Below are 14228 nucleotides of genomic sequence, written 5' to 3' on the forward strand. Positions count from 1 at the left end.
CATTACACATAAATTATCTTTTTTCTTCTTCAAGCCATATGAGGGGCTAAGACTTCAAGACCTGCGAAGGCTTAAGGACATGCTGATCGTGGAATCTGCTGACATGCTTCAAGCCCCACTCTTCACTGCAGAAGCTCTACTTCGGGCACATGGTAATCCCAAACCTTAAAGGCTAAAAAACTGCTTTCAGCAAATTCAAACCCACAGTTTTATGTTTGCACTTTATTTCCAGGGAAAAGAGAAGTAATGGTTAGTAGCAGGAAACAGACCACATAGTATTTCAGAAAGAAATACAGCTGCAGTAGACAAAAAATACTGAGGCAGACAGGGAAGCTGATAGAAAAGTGATTCAAACTAGGAATTATAATTGAGGACAGACTAACTTAAAAGTGTGGAAAACAGAACCACCCTATTTTGGTGAGAGACATAGGAGTAAAACTTACATGGTTTTCTATGTCAAAAAAATCAAATTCATCAAACTTGTTTTTGGCTGACCATTGGTTTTCTGCCACTATGTATTTGTGTATAAAACCAGATCAACATTTTTAAATTTATTTTTTCTTGCAATAAAAGCAGTCTGACCATTGTAATATGTGGTTGGAAATTGCCTTGGAGTTTAAATTATATGAGTGTATGTCTTTGGAGGATTTTTTATAGTTACAATTTTCATACAGGGTATGCTTTTCCATGTGCATATCTGTAACTCATTTATTTTCACTGAAATAACCCTGTATTCTTGTTCAAGTTAAACTGGGGTTGTCAGAAAGGGGATATACTGGATTCAGTGTGTTTTCTCCAAACAAAAGTATCTCTAAAACTTGCTGTAAGCTTTAGGCTTTGATTCAATGATTCAAAACTTATGCTTATTGAAGCATCTTCATTGTTACTTTATGCCAAAGGAACTACTCAGGCAGTTAATGGTTTGCGTGCTCATCACTGTGTTGCTGGATTAAGCTTTCATACCCTATTATTTCTGTGGGCTCCTTGTTAAAGTCACTGGGAGAGGGAAAAATGAAATATAAAGACATTATTTTAAACCCACAGGTTTTGGTACACTTCTATGAGGAGTTGTGGTACCTGAAACTCATCTCTTTTACGTTATTTTCTGTAGCTGGTATTTGTGTTCCTTTTAACATTGAATTAAGCAAACATGAACTTGTGCCAGTATGATAATATTTAAGGCATAGTCCTTAAATATTTATGTTGATTCTTTGTTTAATTCTTATATTGTATTTAAAATATGTGCAATATTTGAATGCTATGTTGTATTGCCAGAATAGTCTCAGTAAGGCTAAAAATTATAAATACTTGACTGAGTAGGCTCCATAACCTGTGCAGATATTTTGAAGAGGAAAATTGTGGCAGTACTGTTCAAGCTCTCAGCTCAGTCTGCAATTAGTTGAAAATCAGTGAGGTTGATGTAAATGGTGGAGAAATGTCTGCCAGCATCGAGCAAGCAGGAATTGAAAATTGAGAAGAAATCAGTCTGTGTTGGAAAGGTCATTCTACTGATGTTGCCTTAGTGATGTTCTGGTAACTTAATGCAATTGGCCAGTGTACAATTAGCAAGTCATGAGAAAGTCAACTATTTTGTCTGTAGCTGTATTGATTCAGCTTAGTAAAGGAAATAACTCAGGTATTTGCAGAGGTTTAGAGAATTAACATCAAATGACAAAGTGTAACTTTTTTTCATTAAATCTTGAAATTCACAAAAGAATAACGTGAAATCTTGGTTTAATTCACACAAGGTGTGAAAAGCATGTTTTAAAATCTTGGTAAGGTCATACATATGTACTAAGTTTAATTGTTTACAGGCATATAATATTTAATCCACCAGACTTTGCTTTCTTTCATTTTATCAATTTATTGACACAGACATTAAGAGTGTATTTTCCTTTTTTTTTTTTTTACTTGAGGGACAGAAGTATGTAGAATTAAAGCCAAGATTAAAAAAATGTTATTGTGGCAGTCACAAAGGCAGATAACTTTACAGTTTTTCTACAAGTGTTTTTCAACATTGGTTCTCTTTTAATTCAGTATACAGCAATGGATTTCTGGAAAAAAAATAGGCAATTCAACAAATATACCTTGTGTTTTACTGAAATTCATAAGTTAGTGAAGAGAACAAGGTAGATCCATTTAGTGACCTGCCTTAGCCCTTGCCTATTTTAAAGATACAGTGCAACAAAGAAGGTCAAGAAAATGTCTAGCAAACTTTATCTGTATCTTAACATCAGTCAGCCCCTCTCTGAAAGGTTATAAACTCAGGGTAGTATGAAAAAATGCTGATAAAATTTGGAAATTTTGACATGCAAGTGTGTGGGTCCATATCTTTAAACAAATGAAATTAAACAAACCTGTGATATATTTTAGCTTAGATGAGTAAGGATCTGATCAATAAACCATCTGCAGTTCAAAGAGTTTTTTTTACAGAGGCAATACTTTTACTAAGTTCGATGCTTAGAACACATATATTTTTTCCCAGCACTAATATAGGATAAGAGAACTATCTTTTCCTTATAAAAATAAAACTAAATAAAAATAAAACACCTTTTGGTTAATAACATTGATGTTTCTTTGGGAGGACCCAGCACTTTAAAAAATCCTCAAACTTTAAAATAGTTATTTAAAGCAGTAGGAAAAACTGGGAAATTTCTAATAGTTTATGAAAATCAAGTTTGTCTGATCTGCATGAAGTGTTCATGAGTTTAGATTCAAATCTGTATAGAAATTTGATAGATTTATACTTAAATGAGAACTTTTAAGTATTTTTGGTAGAAAAAACTGCTATTCTGAAGATATCTTTAGTATTAATCTTAGGAATCAGAAACAGAATGTATTTCAAACAATTGTGAAGAAAGATTTTATTTAGCTTTAAGATATTATATTTTGTATCACTAGTTGTTTTTTGTATATAAATGGGCATTGTTAATTATGAATAAAAGTAAAACGTTCACTAACAATTATAGAATAAAATGTAGTGAGAATATATGAAATTTTCTTTGCACTCAGGTGGATTTTTTCCCCCCTTAGAAACACATAATTTAGATGCATATATATAAAGACTGGAAACTCATTAAGTCACAAATCTTCTTGTAATTAGTCTTCTTCCTGTATTTCCTGGCTTCATTAAAAAATACACAAACAAAAACAAAAACACAACAGATAAAATGGAATCCATATTAAATAATTATGTTTTAATAGAATGAAAAAATAATGAAAATTCTTTGGTGTGGGGGCTGCTATATTTTCATCTGTCTGTGATAGTCAATACAGTTCTGGTTTTCAACCGAGTCTTCTAGCTACTACAACTGCTGTAAATAAATAACACAACTAATGTTAAGACATATTACAGGGAAAGGAGATGCTTGTCATGCAGTTATTTACAAAAATGCATTGCATTACATATTATCTTGGAGTGTGTTCTCTGAAATGTAATGGCTAAAGTTCCATTCAATCACACTTCATTATAGTTATTTATTTTAATTGGTTTTGTTTAGTGTTCTTTTGAGGGTATAGTTACAAACTATATTTGAAGCATTGTCAGGTGCATAACTTCCTGTATCTCTGTATTTCTTGAAGACTGGGACAGGGAGAAGTTGCTTGAAGCCTGGATGTGTAACCCAGAGAGCTGCTGCCAGCGTTCAGGGGTTCAGATGCCAACGCCCCCTCCGAGCGGATACAACGCGTGGGACACGCTCCCCTCCCCGCGAACCCCGCGCACCACTCGCTCCTCTGTCACCTCCCCCGATGAAATCAGCCCCTCACCAGGAGACATGGACACAGCTGTGGTAAATTCATAAATAGAGCTTCAACCAGCAGGGCTAAACAGCTGATTTCCAAACACAGTGCACCTGTGTAGACAGGGGAGCTGCCAAAAATACCTTTGTGGAAGTCTGAAGTGTTTCTCTTTCCAGAAGTGGTGAACGGGGAAGTTGACACCTTAAACATTCTATATGATAAAACACTTGAGCATTTGGCAAATACAGACCATTCTGTTTTTACCTTGGCTGTCATTCACAAACTCTCATTTTAGACAGCTGCAGTCACATCAGTGCATTTGGCTCTTTTGAACTTCTCATCTCATCCCTATCAAGATGTTCACTTTCATTGTATCCATTTCCCCGAATGTACGCGGTTCTGTGAACCCTGCCTTTTGAAAATTTTTTCTTTAGAAAACAAAATTGTCTTTGTCTGCATTTTGAAATGTCAGCCCACTAGTGTACTGTAAGCTTATAATTACTTTTACTATGTGTGGGCTGCTTCAAGCAGTTTACAAAGCTATTGCAAATTTGAAATATGAAAGCGCCTTTCATTAAAATCAGTGTGGCTCTTTTGGAAGACAGAGTTCTCTTTTTAATAATCCACAGCTGCAGCATTATAAAACTATTGCTCCATGATCTAAGCATTTTTTTTAGAATATTACATGCAGTCTTTCAGATGGATCATCCCTAAATCTCTTATAAAAATTAAGATCTCACATCCCTGCATAGAAATATTTTATTTGTTTAATTGTAAAATGCTGTAAAAGAAGCTCTACAGAAAGTATATTGTTATTGTACATTAATTTCCATTAGCAATTAAATACTGTCCGTGAATAATTCCTAATTAAAATGTTGAACAGGAGATTATATATCCTCAGTTTTACATTGTGTGTTTTGTTTTCCATTGATGGTCCATAAGCCAGGAATGCAGGTGTGGATAATGACTGCCATTATAGATCTAGTGGGTCTCACTCCAAGTCCAGAGTTACACGTTTAATGTTCCTGTTTGTTTAAGAATCTTATCTGAGCTATCAAATCTCATTTTGCCAGGAAAATGAAAACTAAAATGAATAGAGAAAATAAAGCCACAAGGTATAAAGCTCCTTTACATGTTTTGAATTTGCATCCTACTTTATAAACAGTTCTAGTAAATGTTTTTATTTGATGTTTTGAACTCAGGGCTCCATCAAATTCCTTACTTTAAAGATACATTTTAAACAAAATTTACAGCTCATATAAATTTAATAGAGATTATTTTTTAATGCATTGTCAACTTGTAAAATATTTAATTTTTGCAAGAAATAAGGTTAAATGAATGAAGAAACAATACATATCTTCACTGAGTTTTACACTTTAAAGGCCTTTTTTTTTGTTTGATTTTGTTTTGGCTGTAATGTAAGTGCCTTTAAAGTGGCATACCACAGGCTAACTTTCTGAAAATGTCCTATGATACCTAATGCATTGAAAGTTGAAATACATTTTCATGGTGTCAACATTGGTTTCAATGAAAAGAAATTCCTTCTACATTTCTTGAAGAACATTAGTATTTATTTCTACACATAACCATAAGCAGTGAGTATTTTCATCCTTACTCTAACTCTTTCAGAGTAAGGGTCTCAGTATTCAGTGTTATTTTTTCTTTAGTACCTACTTCTGTAAAATTCAGCAATTATATCTTATGTTGGAGTATTTGTAGTGTAACTTATTCTTCATTATGGTCAAAAACCTCAAAGTCTTAAAAAACTTATATATATGTAGGTTTCTTAAAGTATTTGCTGTATTTAAATTACTTAAAGTATTTGCTGCTGCTCCTGCTGCACACTCAAACTGCTCCACCTTGATTTAGACCTGACTGTGTGAGATGCTAAACATTTCCTGTAGCCTCTATCATCTCCAAACTCATTCTACCTGTGTGTGAACCTGATGAAAAACACAGCTCCATTTGCACCTAGAACTCTGAGATTCCAACACTCTGCAGGGTGAAGCACTTCCTGAGCTCAAGGACACTGCAAAAAGCAGCCCAAATTATGCTCTCTGCATAGGGAGTTACAGAAACAGAGATACCAAATCTTTCCCATTCCTATAGCTTAAATAACTTTTTTTTTTTGGATACAGCTTGATTTTTTCCCCCTGCTGAGCACTGCTTTAAATTTTTGCTGAGATTTTCCAACATAACTCATTCTGCTAACAATACAAAAAGCTTTAGAGTATTTCTTAATCAGAAGCATTTTTGTCATTTACAGTGTGACATTTGCATGTGTAATATTTCTGTGTTTGAAGACCCAGTGGATATGCCTTGTGGACATGACTTCTGCAGAGCTTGCTGGGAGGCGTGAGTATCTGTACTTCTCTATCATCTGAGAAACTTTCATACTTGCTGTGTTGAAGAGGAAGGGACAGAGACCATAAACAGCAAATGCTAAACTACTGTTTGGGTTTCAAAGAGTTGCTGGTTTGAACCTGTGGAACATTTTAGTTGTCACTAAAACAACTGTTACCAACTGGTTTAGGCTTATGTAATGTTTGTTTAGGCTCTGACTAAGCAAAATTCTTAATGAAATGTTTTAAGCTTGTGTGTAAATAGATAAGCCTACTCTTGATTCGTTCAGTGTGTGTGTGTGTGTGGTGTTGGCAGCATTGGGGTTTACAGTTTCTAAATTAAGCACATGCTTAATTCCATCTCTGAGTTTAGCACACTAAACTTAGGCATTGTGAATCCATTTCCAATCAGAAAAGCAATTAAAATTATTTCTTTATGTTGAAGGGTAATAACTGAGGGGTAGATTTCACTTAGAAGTTCTATTAATCTAATGCTCTTGTTTTACTGCATAGGTCAGAGTAGTCATGCTAGTGAAAAACTCAGACATGGATAATTATGGTAGTATAAATATTAATCATATTTCCCAGCAATAATTATATCTGTATGCAGTGCTTTGTATTCATCTGTGTCCCCATTCAGGAGATTGTACTACTTGATCTCTACCCCTGCAGTGTCTTGTTACAGCACCATTTCTGCACAGCTAATCCTACTGCAGATCAGCCCCATTCCTATGAACCTTAGCCTGGTGCTAAGGAAGAGAACTTTCTTTTCCATATGAGCTTTCCAAAGGCAGTTCTTTTCAGTGGCAAGAAAATTGTTAGTCGTGCTTCTCTTGCCTTGCAAATCCCTAGGCAGGATGTAGGAGTTACCAGAGATCACTGGTTTGACGTGGTGCTTCTAATTTGGCTGCTGGACTGTGTGTCCTTTGTGCAGGACACAGGGGCCAGCTCAGAGCCACAGTTCAATGGCAAGTGTTTGTGGTGGCACACTGAGGGTGGAATTCAGCTTTGAGCCAGTCATTCCTAAGTCACTTGGAGCATATCCAGGACTGAACTACCCAACTCTAAGATACAAATCTAAGAGGGGATGAATTGACAGGTATCTCTATCTTAACTATTAAAGGATCTCAGGTGACTTCCTTGGAATAACTGCCTGTGCTTTAAATGATTAAAGTTAGAATGGTATCATCCTTGTAGTCAGATTAATAAACCTGTTACAGCTTTGAAATGAAACAACTGTTAAAATCTAGCTTTTAGCAGATTTTTGAGCTTGTTCTGTATTCAGACATTCATGTCCAAAACCAGGCCTAGTTTTATTAGCACAGTTGTAGAAAATAATTCCATATTAAACCAATTCTTTCCTAGATTAATTACACTTACATATTCTGATTTAAGGTAGAAATGATGCTCAATTTAATTAAACAATACAGAGCTGTGTGATAAATGGCCAGGATGGAAACCACAAACGTAGGGCTAAATATTGCTGATGATGCTCACATTTGAACCATGACAGTGTTATTTTTTTTAATTAGGCTGTTCATCAAATTTGTAGCTCCTTTAAGCAGAAAAGGACACTTCTATTTCTCTATTTGAAAAGTAATCATTGTGAATACCTGTGAACATAGTGTAAAGTACTCAACAGCTTTTTAACTTTTACTTTTTATTCACAAATACTGACTGGCAAATTCTGGCAGATTTTTGAATCTGAAAATTCAGGAGGGTGAAGCTCACAACATTTTTTGCCCAGCATATGATTGTTTCCAGCTTGTGCCTGTAGACATCATAGAAAGTGTGGTTTCCAAGGAGATGGACAAGCGATACCTTCAATTTGACATTAAGGTAAATTATCAATCTGTTCTTGTACTCTTGAACTCTATTCCATTTTATAAAAAGTAACTTAAAGCTTCTGTATGAAATGCTACAATGTATCTGTAACTTTCCAAGTAGAAATTCATAAACAAATATGTGCAAATATGTATTGGCTCTTATATAGCATAATATCCATGTTTGCTGTACCACAGAGAAAAAAAGAAAGAACATTTCATGTATTCCTTAAAAAGAAATGCCATATTTCCATTGTCTGTTGCCTAATGCAGTATTAATAAAATAATTTGATCAAACTCATTTTTGTAACAATTGATATGACGGTTTCAATCAGTCAGAGTTTTTGTGTTTGCAATCTGAAATTTTAAAAGTTTTCAGATTGTTTTTACTGCATTCAGAGATAGCACCTGTTTCCTTTTAAAAATCTTCCTAGTACAATGCTTGATATGATTGCTGTATATGGGTAGAGGAGTGGGAAAAGCTTGATTTGGTTTTCCTGGGTTTTTTAAGTATTTGTTTTCATCATTGTAATTTGTTTTTAAAAGCAATTTTTAAATTCAGCTTTTTTCTTTTATACTAGTGTAGTGATGAACTGGGCTTGAGAAATGTGCTACTTTATCAGTGGTGGCAGGGCAGAGGTTGAGAAATATTTTTTCATTTACAGTACAGTACTTTCTCTGCAACAAGTCTCTTTATTGCACAGTGAGATGCAAATTAAATTACCAGTTCTGACTCATCTTTTGCATATTTTATTTTAAGTGACTGTTGATCAGAATAGGTTTGAAGCAAAGTAGTGGAAGTTCCTTTTTTCTCCTCATTCGATACAGTTTTTACAAAAGGCCTGTTACATTAACCAAAAAAGATGGGAAATAAATTACTGAGTTAGTCTAGTTCTGATTTCTGGTTTACCATGGGATTTTTGTTTAATCAGTAAGGTTTTCATTCTTTCCAACTGAAAGAATCAGTTCTGCTAATGAGTGTATTACCAGTGTATATATAGTAGTTTACTGTAAGCCACATAACAAAGGAATTAACTTGCAGAGATTGAACATTTGTGTAAGTCTGAAGAGATTGAACATCTTAGTGTAAGTCTGAAGTTCTGTTGTTACTAAAAAGAAATGGAAATTCAATTATTCCCTTTCTATAACTATATTTAAAAATCTATCCTTGTAGCTACAAGACTGTCCTTATAGTTTTTTTGCTTTGTTCCTCCAAAGGAGAACTGTGAATACAGATTGTTTTACATCAAGGATGAAATCTGATCTTATGTAGTAAAATATTTTCTTTTTTTCTTTTTTGTCCCCACAGGCCTTTGTTGAAAATAATCCTGCTATTAAATGGTGTCCTATACCTGGCTGTGAAAGAGCAGTAAGGCTGACAAGACAAGGGTCAAATTCAACAGGATCAGATACTCTTAGCTTCCCTATGCTGAAAGCCCCTGCAGTAGATTGTGGGAAAGGACATCTTTTCTGCTGGTCAGTACTGGAAACTTACCTGCCCCTCCATAAACTCACAGTCACTGCTATTCCAGGGACTAATTAAAAAGTCCCACATGGTACCAAGAGTGCAACAGAAGTTGGTATGGGATGGTAAATGACTGTTCTATCCTCTATCCATGCACTACACAAATATTGTAGTATTTTGGGGCACTGCAAAGATTTATAACCCAGTAGTCATTATTGTCTCAGTTAGGTGCAAAACAACAGCATGGAGTGTTGTGATCTTCTGTTCTGAGGGAACAGAGGAAAAGTGGGATACTGGAACAGGGATTTTTGTGTCTGGATAGTTGTAAAATCAAAACATGGCACATTCTCTATTGTAGTGTAGAAAACCAGCAATGTTTAGCTCTTCCTGAATTTTGCTAGAATCAAATCAAAGAAGCTGGAGTTGAAATGGGGCCATGAAGGACCATTTCCTTCACACATAGCTATTCTGTTTACAAGATCACTCCAACCTTTATTTCACTTGAGGTTCAGCACTTTTTCTTTGTTATGTTTTCCTGGGTTTTAAGATGAATACAAGCTCAAAAAGGAACAAAAAGCCAGATCTTTTTTAAAACATCCCTCAGATTGCTGATCTTCAGCACTTCCTAGAAAAGGATATAAGAGCATCAACAAAAGTAAAAAAAAAATTGACATATTTTTCTTTGACATTATCAGACTGACAATTTATGACTATTGTAGTGGGACATCTTTATGTTCTTGGAAAATGGAAAATGGTCAACCAAAGTACAAACATTCAGACAATGTTCAGCAATTCTTTGCATTTTTCAATTGAAACCATTATATAATGGTTGATTCCAAGTATCATCATTCTTAATGAAAGATGCTTCTGATTTTAGTTCTTTTCCCATATGAATGAAAGGAAGAAGGGGAAAAAAAGAAAACAGACCTAATGAAACAACAGCAAAAGCCAGAAAACATGACTTCCTGGGAAGAGGTTATTTACAATGGACAGAGAACTCAGAAAGAAGCAAATCCCATGGAAACAAACCAGAATATGTTTTCAACCAATGACCATACAGTAAAAATTAATGCTATTCCACAAGCATGTACCATCCTCTCAGCCTACTTCTGATGGTAAAGAAACAATTTTTCCATTAACCTGGAGGAACCTGACACCACTTCAGTGTCATATTGACATGAACCTTCAGACAACGGCAGCTTCTGCTGCCTTTATGTGGACTGAATGTACTAGCTCCCTAGAATGTTCTCTGAGAGTGAAAATGTCCTCTGAATGACTATTTTTTAGGAGAAATGGGGTTTTTATGTTTCCTGATAATATTTCTGTAAATTCTTTTTACATTAATACTTTGAAATACTGCACAAGCAAATATAGTTAAGGTCTTGAAAAATACTTCAAGTTAGCAACAAAATGTCCAAGAAGGCCTTTCCAAGGCCTTTTTTTCATCCCCACAAAAGTGAATAGAGAGTTTCAGCAATGGTAAGAAAGTTCTGCTAGCAATGAAAGCATCCTGCAGTACCTCAAATCAGAACCATTTGCTAAGGACACCTCACTAGTCTTACAGTACAAAAACTCTATGCATGAATGTGTTCCTCTGGAGAAAAAATGTATTCTCAATTCATGAGTTTTCATCATTATTGTGTGTTCAAAGGGAGCTTGCTTTGTCTCTTTAAATTTCAATCAGCACATCTCACAGTCCCATATTTCTGTCAGTTCTGCAAGTTTTACCCCAGTAATCTACAACTTGGACATTGTAGTAGCAATTGATGCTGCATTTACTATGAGATTCTTCTGAATTTAGGTATTAGAAAACTAGCCCCTAGATAATCACTTACTTTTTTTCATATCTATAGCTTTCCTGCTTGTGGTGGTTTGACAGGAAATGTGTTTTTTGGGATGCTGTGTTTTTGGCCAATGGATATTCAGACTTTAATATTGGCATTTAACCTGACCATTGAGACATGGACACGCCTCTGAGAACACGGGGTTAAAAGCAGAGCTCTCCCCTGGGAGGGTCCTCTTGGGTTTCCAGCAGGAAAGAGTTCGGGTCTCTCCCCCGGTGCAGCTGCTGGCTGGGCAGGGGGAGGGGAAAGCCATGAGGCCAAGAGAGGTAGGCCTGAGCCCGGGGGTGGAAGGGTGGAAGAGAGAGAGAGAGAGAGAGACACCGGGAGCCATCGGGCAGCCCCCCCCGAGAGACACAGAGAGAGAGAGAAAAAGAGAGCTGCTGCCTGAGACTGTAACCTTGAAACTGGATAAACATGGGCCTGTGCCGGCAGCACGGCTGGGACGGAGAAGAAGGAGGGGGGAGTGCAGCCGGCCGCTTGTAGGAGCTTTTAACCCCTTTTTGGAGAATGAGAACTTTACAGAACATTGACCTTTCCTAGAAGATAGAGTAGAAGATGAAGAAGAAATGGGCCAGTGTGAGAGAAGTCTGGGCGAGTGAGAGATAGTAGAAGAATAGAGAAGAATCCTAGTATTTGGGAAGAGATGATGGAGTAGCTTTTGCTGGACTCTTTTTTTATAGCCATAGACAGTACCATGTTCCTTGTGACACAGAGACTGCATTCTAGGGGGAGGCAATGGCCTCAGAACCAAGAGAGTTCAGTGTTGATGCCCCTCGGCCCCAGGGGGTGAAAAAATATGGGGGGGACAGGTGTCCCAAAAGAGAGATTGTGGGGACAGGTGTCCCAAAAGAGAGACTGTGCCTTTTTTAGATCGGGACAGAGCATCCTTAAAAGACAACCCTAGAAGCAGCTCTGGTCCGTGTTCAGTGGTGAGAGCACTGGACATGAAAAGGAAGAGGTCACGACGGCAGATGTACTCCGGGCGGTGCCACGAGTGACACAGAAACACACGAGGCTTCGACTGTGTTTCCAGGGGAAGCCCATGGCACAAAAAAGACTCCTCTCCTCTTGATGAACTGAGGATTGATTGTCTAAAAAGTGATGCTAGACCGAAAGTTGGTGATTTGAGGAACCAAATGTATTGTGTTAGAAATTTGGTGGGGGGAGGAGGAAATGCACTTGTGAAGTTTTCATTTTCCCTGTGTGTGTGTTCCTTTTTATCTGTAGTTGTAGAGTAGTTAATAAAGTTCTGGTTCTTTTTCCCTAAGTAAGAGCCTGCTTTGCTTATTCCTGGTCACATCTCACAGCAGAAACCAAGGAAAAAGTATCTTCATGGAGGCACTGGCATTGTGCCAGTGTCAAACCATGACACTGCTCATAGAAGCAAGAAAATTCTCTGAGTCTATTGAGCAATTTTTTTTCTCTTTTTGATGTAGGAGTAGGAATGTTCCTCTTCAGTGCAGAGTATCCTGGAATTTACTCGGTTTTCATTATGCACCACTAACAATACCTTCAACAAAATGTAATCAATTGTGGCAAATACAAAATTCTATTCCCTTTCAGAAAAAGTATTCTGAATTATTTAAATGTAGCATACATTAAAACTGTGCACAAATCCTACATCATTTTATTATCAGTTCCATTCAACATGTTAGAACCCTCTTCATGCAGTTTCAGAAGCACAAGGAATTGTAGCAAGCAGACACTTGTGGAAAATAGTCTTAGCAGGCAGTGCACACTTAGTTTTGTACCATCAGTCCTCACTCCTTTCACCCTAGATAAGGGGAGGGGACAGAGTCTCATTCTGCAGGAGCCACAACTCCTCAGGTGCACTTGGGACACCAGTTTTAAGTTGCAACAGTGTTTTGCTGTTTTAGTTCAAAGTGTATGATCATGAGAGGAAAAAAATCCAGAATTACATTCTTCTTTTAGCCCTTCCATGAATTTTAACTTGTTGTGTTGAAACTTGCTATGATTTTAATAAGTATGTACTGTGCCTTCATATAAATCCTCCTGCTGAGCATTGAGCGAGGCGTCTGGGGAGGTTCCTGCTGTTCATTGGCACAGCTGCTCCTGTGTGTTCCTTTCATCCACTGCTGTCAGGAAGTCTATCCAAAATACAACTTTCATAAAAACTTTCATGAACAGTAGGCTCAATGCTCTTACTCCAGTAAAATGACATCCCAGCATACAAATGATCTTGTTTTGGGCTGGGCTGAGGAAAGAGCTTCTTCCATGAGAAGTTGTTTTCGAACAACTGTTGTAACTGTCTTATATAGATAGATACAGATATAAAGGTTTAGATACAGATATGACTGAACTTCATTAAAAATCCACACATCTACAAACTTGAAAGTGTCAAGAAGACACATGACCCTCCTCCCACCCCCCATAAAAGATTGACTAATCAATCAGCTTTTAACTTAAAACTGAGCTTGTCAATGTTAAATCTTTGCTAATTCCATCCTTTCTGGCAACAAATACTATATACTGTGAGAGGGTCTTGGCACTGTTTAAGTCAATGATTTAAGTGTCTTACTGTCCCACAGATGTGAAAGGTGTTAACTTTCAACCAAGGCTGAAGTCACCTTCTTACAGACCAATTATTCATTCTAGTACAATCTTTCCCAGCTAAGATCTTAAGTCCAAACCAGAGATGCATGTGTGCTGAATTTAAGCTTTTTTGTTTGCAGACTAGCTAAGGGTAAAAAAAGTTCAAAACTGTTCCCACAACCTTTTCTTTCTTCCTGAATTCCTGCTTAAAATGTGGACAAGGGCAATCAGAAGAGTATCGATGTAGCTTCTGAACCTGCACTGCAAGAGAGCAGTTCACCACTGGGTCTGCAGCAAACTTGTGTATGCTCTGATGCAGCTGGTGCCCATCTGAAATTATTTGCTTTGATATGGCAGATGTTTGAGGCTATTTGCTGCCATTCCAGTAGAAAAAAAGGAGCTATTACAAATCCAGAGTGCATATTGACACATTCACACTGCAGCACCATCTGGAAGCCAT

The 14228-nt window shown here is 36.7% G+C and overlaps 1 protein-coding gene across 3 annotated transcripts in view; it reads left to right on the plus strand.

Moving 5' to 3' along the window:
- ANKIB1 (ankyrin repeat and IBR domain containing 1) overlaps positions 1 to 14228 on the plus strand; it is a 90202-nt gene that overhangs the window by 58533 nt on the left and 17441 nt on the right. For all 3 annotated transcript variants that reach the window (XM_036406967.2, XM_036406970.2, XM_036406969.2), the window contains exons 5-9: positions 35 to 152; positions 3583 to 3791; positions 6008 to 6096; positions 7778 to 7922; positions 9216 to 9382. In XM_036406967.2, the coding sequence (XP_036262860.1) occupies positions 35 to 152; positions 3583 to 3791; positions 6008 to 6096; positions 7778 to 7922; positions 9216 to 9382 (728 nt within the window). The remainder of the gene's footprint in view (positions 1 to 34; positions 153 to 3582; positions 3792 to 6007; positions 6097 to 7777; positions 7923 to 9215; positions 9383 to 14228) is intronic.

Source organism: Molothrus ater, chromosome 1, assembly GCF_012460135.2.
Source record: "Molothrus ater isolate BHLD 08-10-18 breed brown headed cowbird chromosome 1, BPBGC_Mater_1.1, whole genome shotgun sequence".
Classification (NCBI taxonomy): Eukaryota; Metazoa; Chordata; class Aves; order Passeriformes; family Icteridae; genus Molothrus; species Molothrus ater.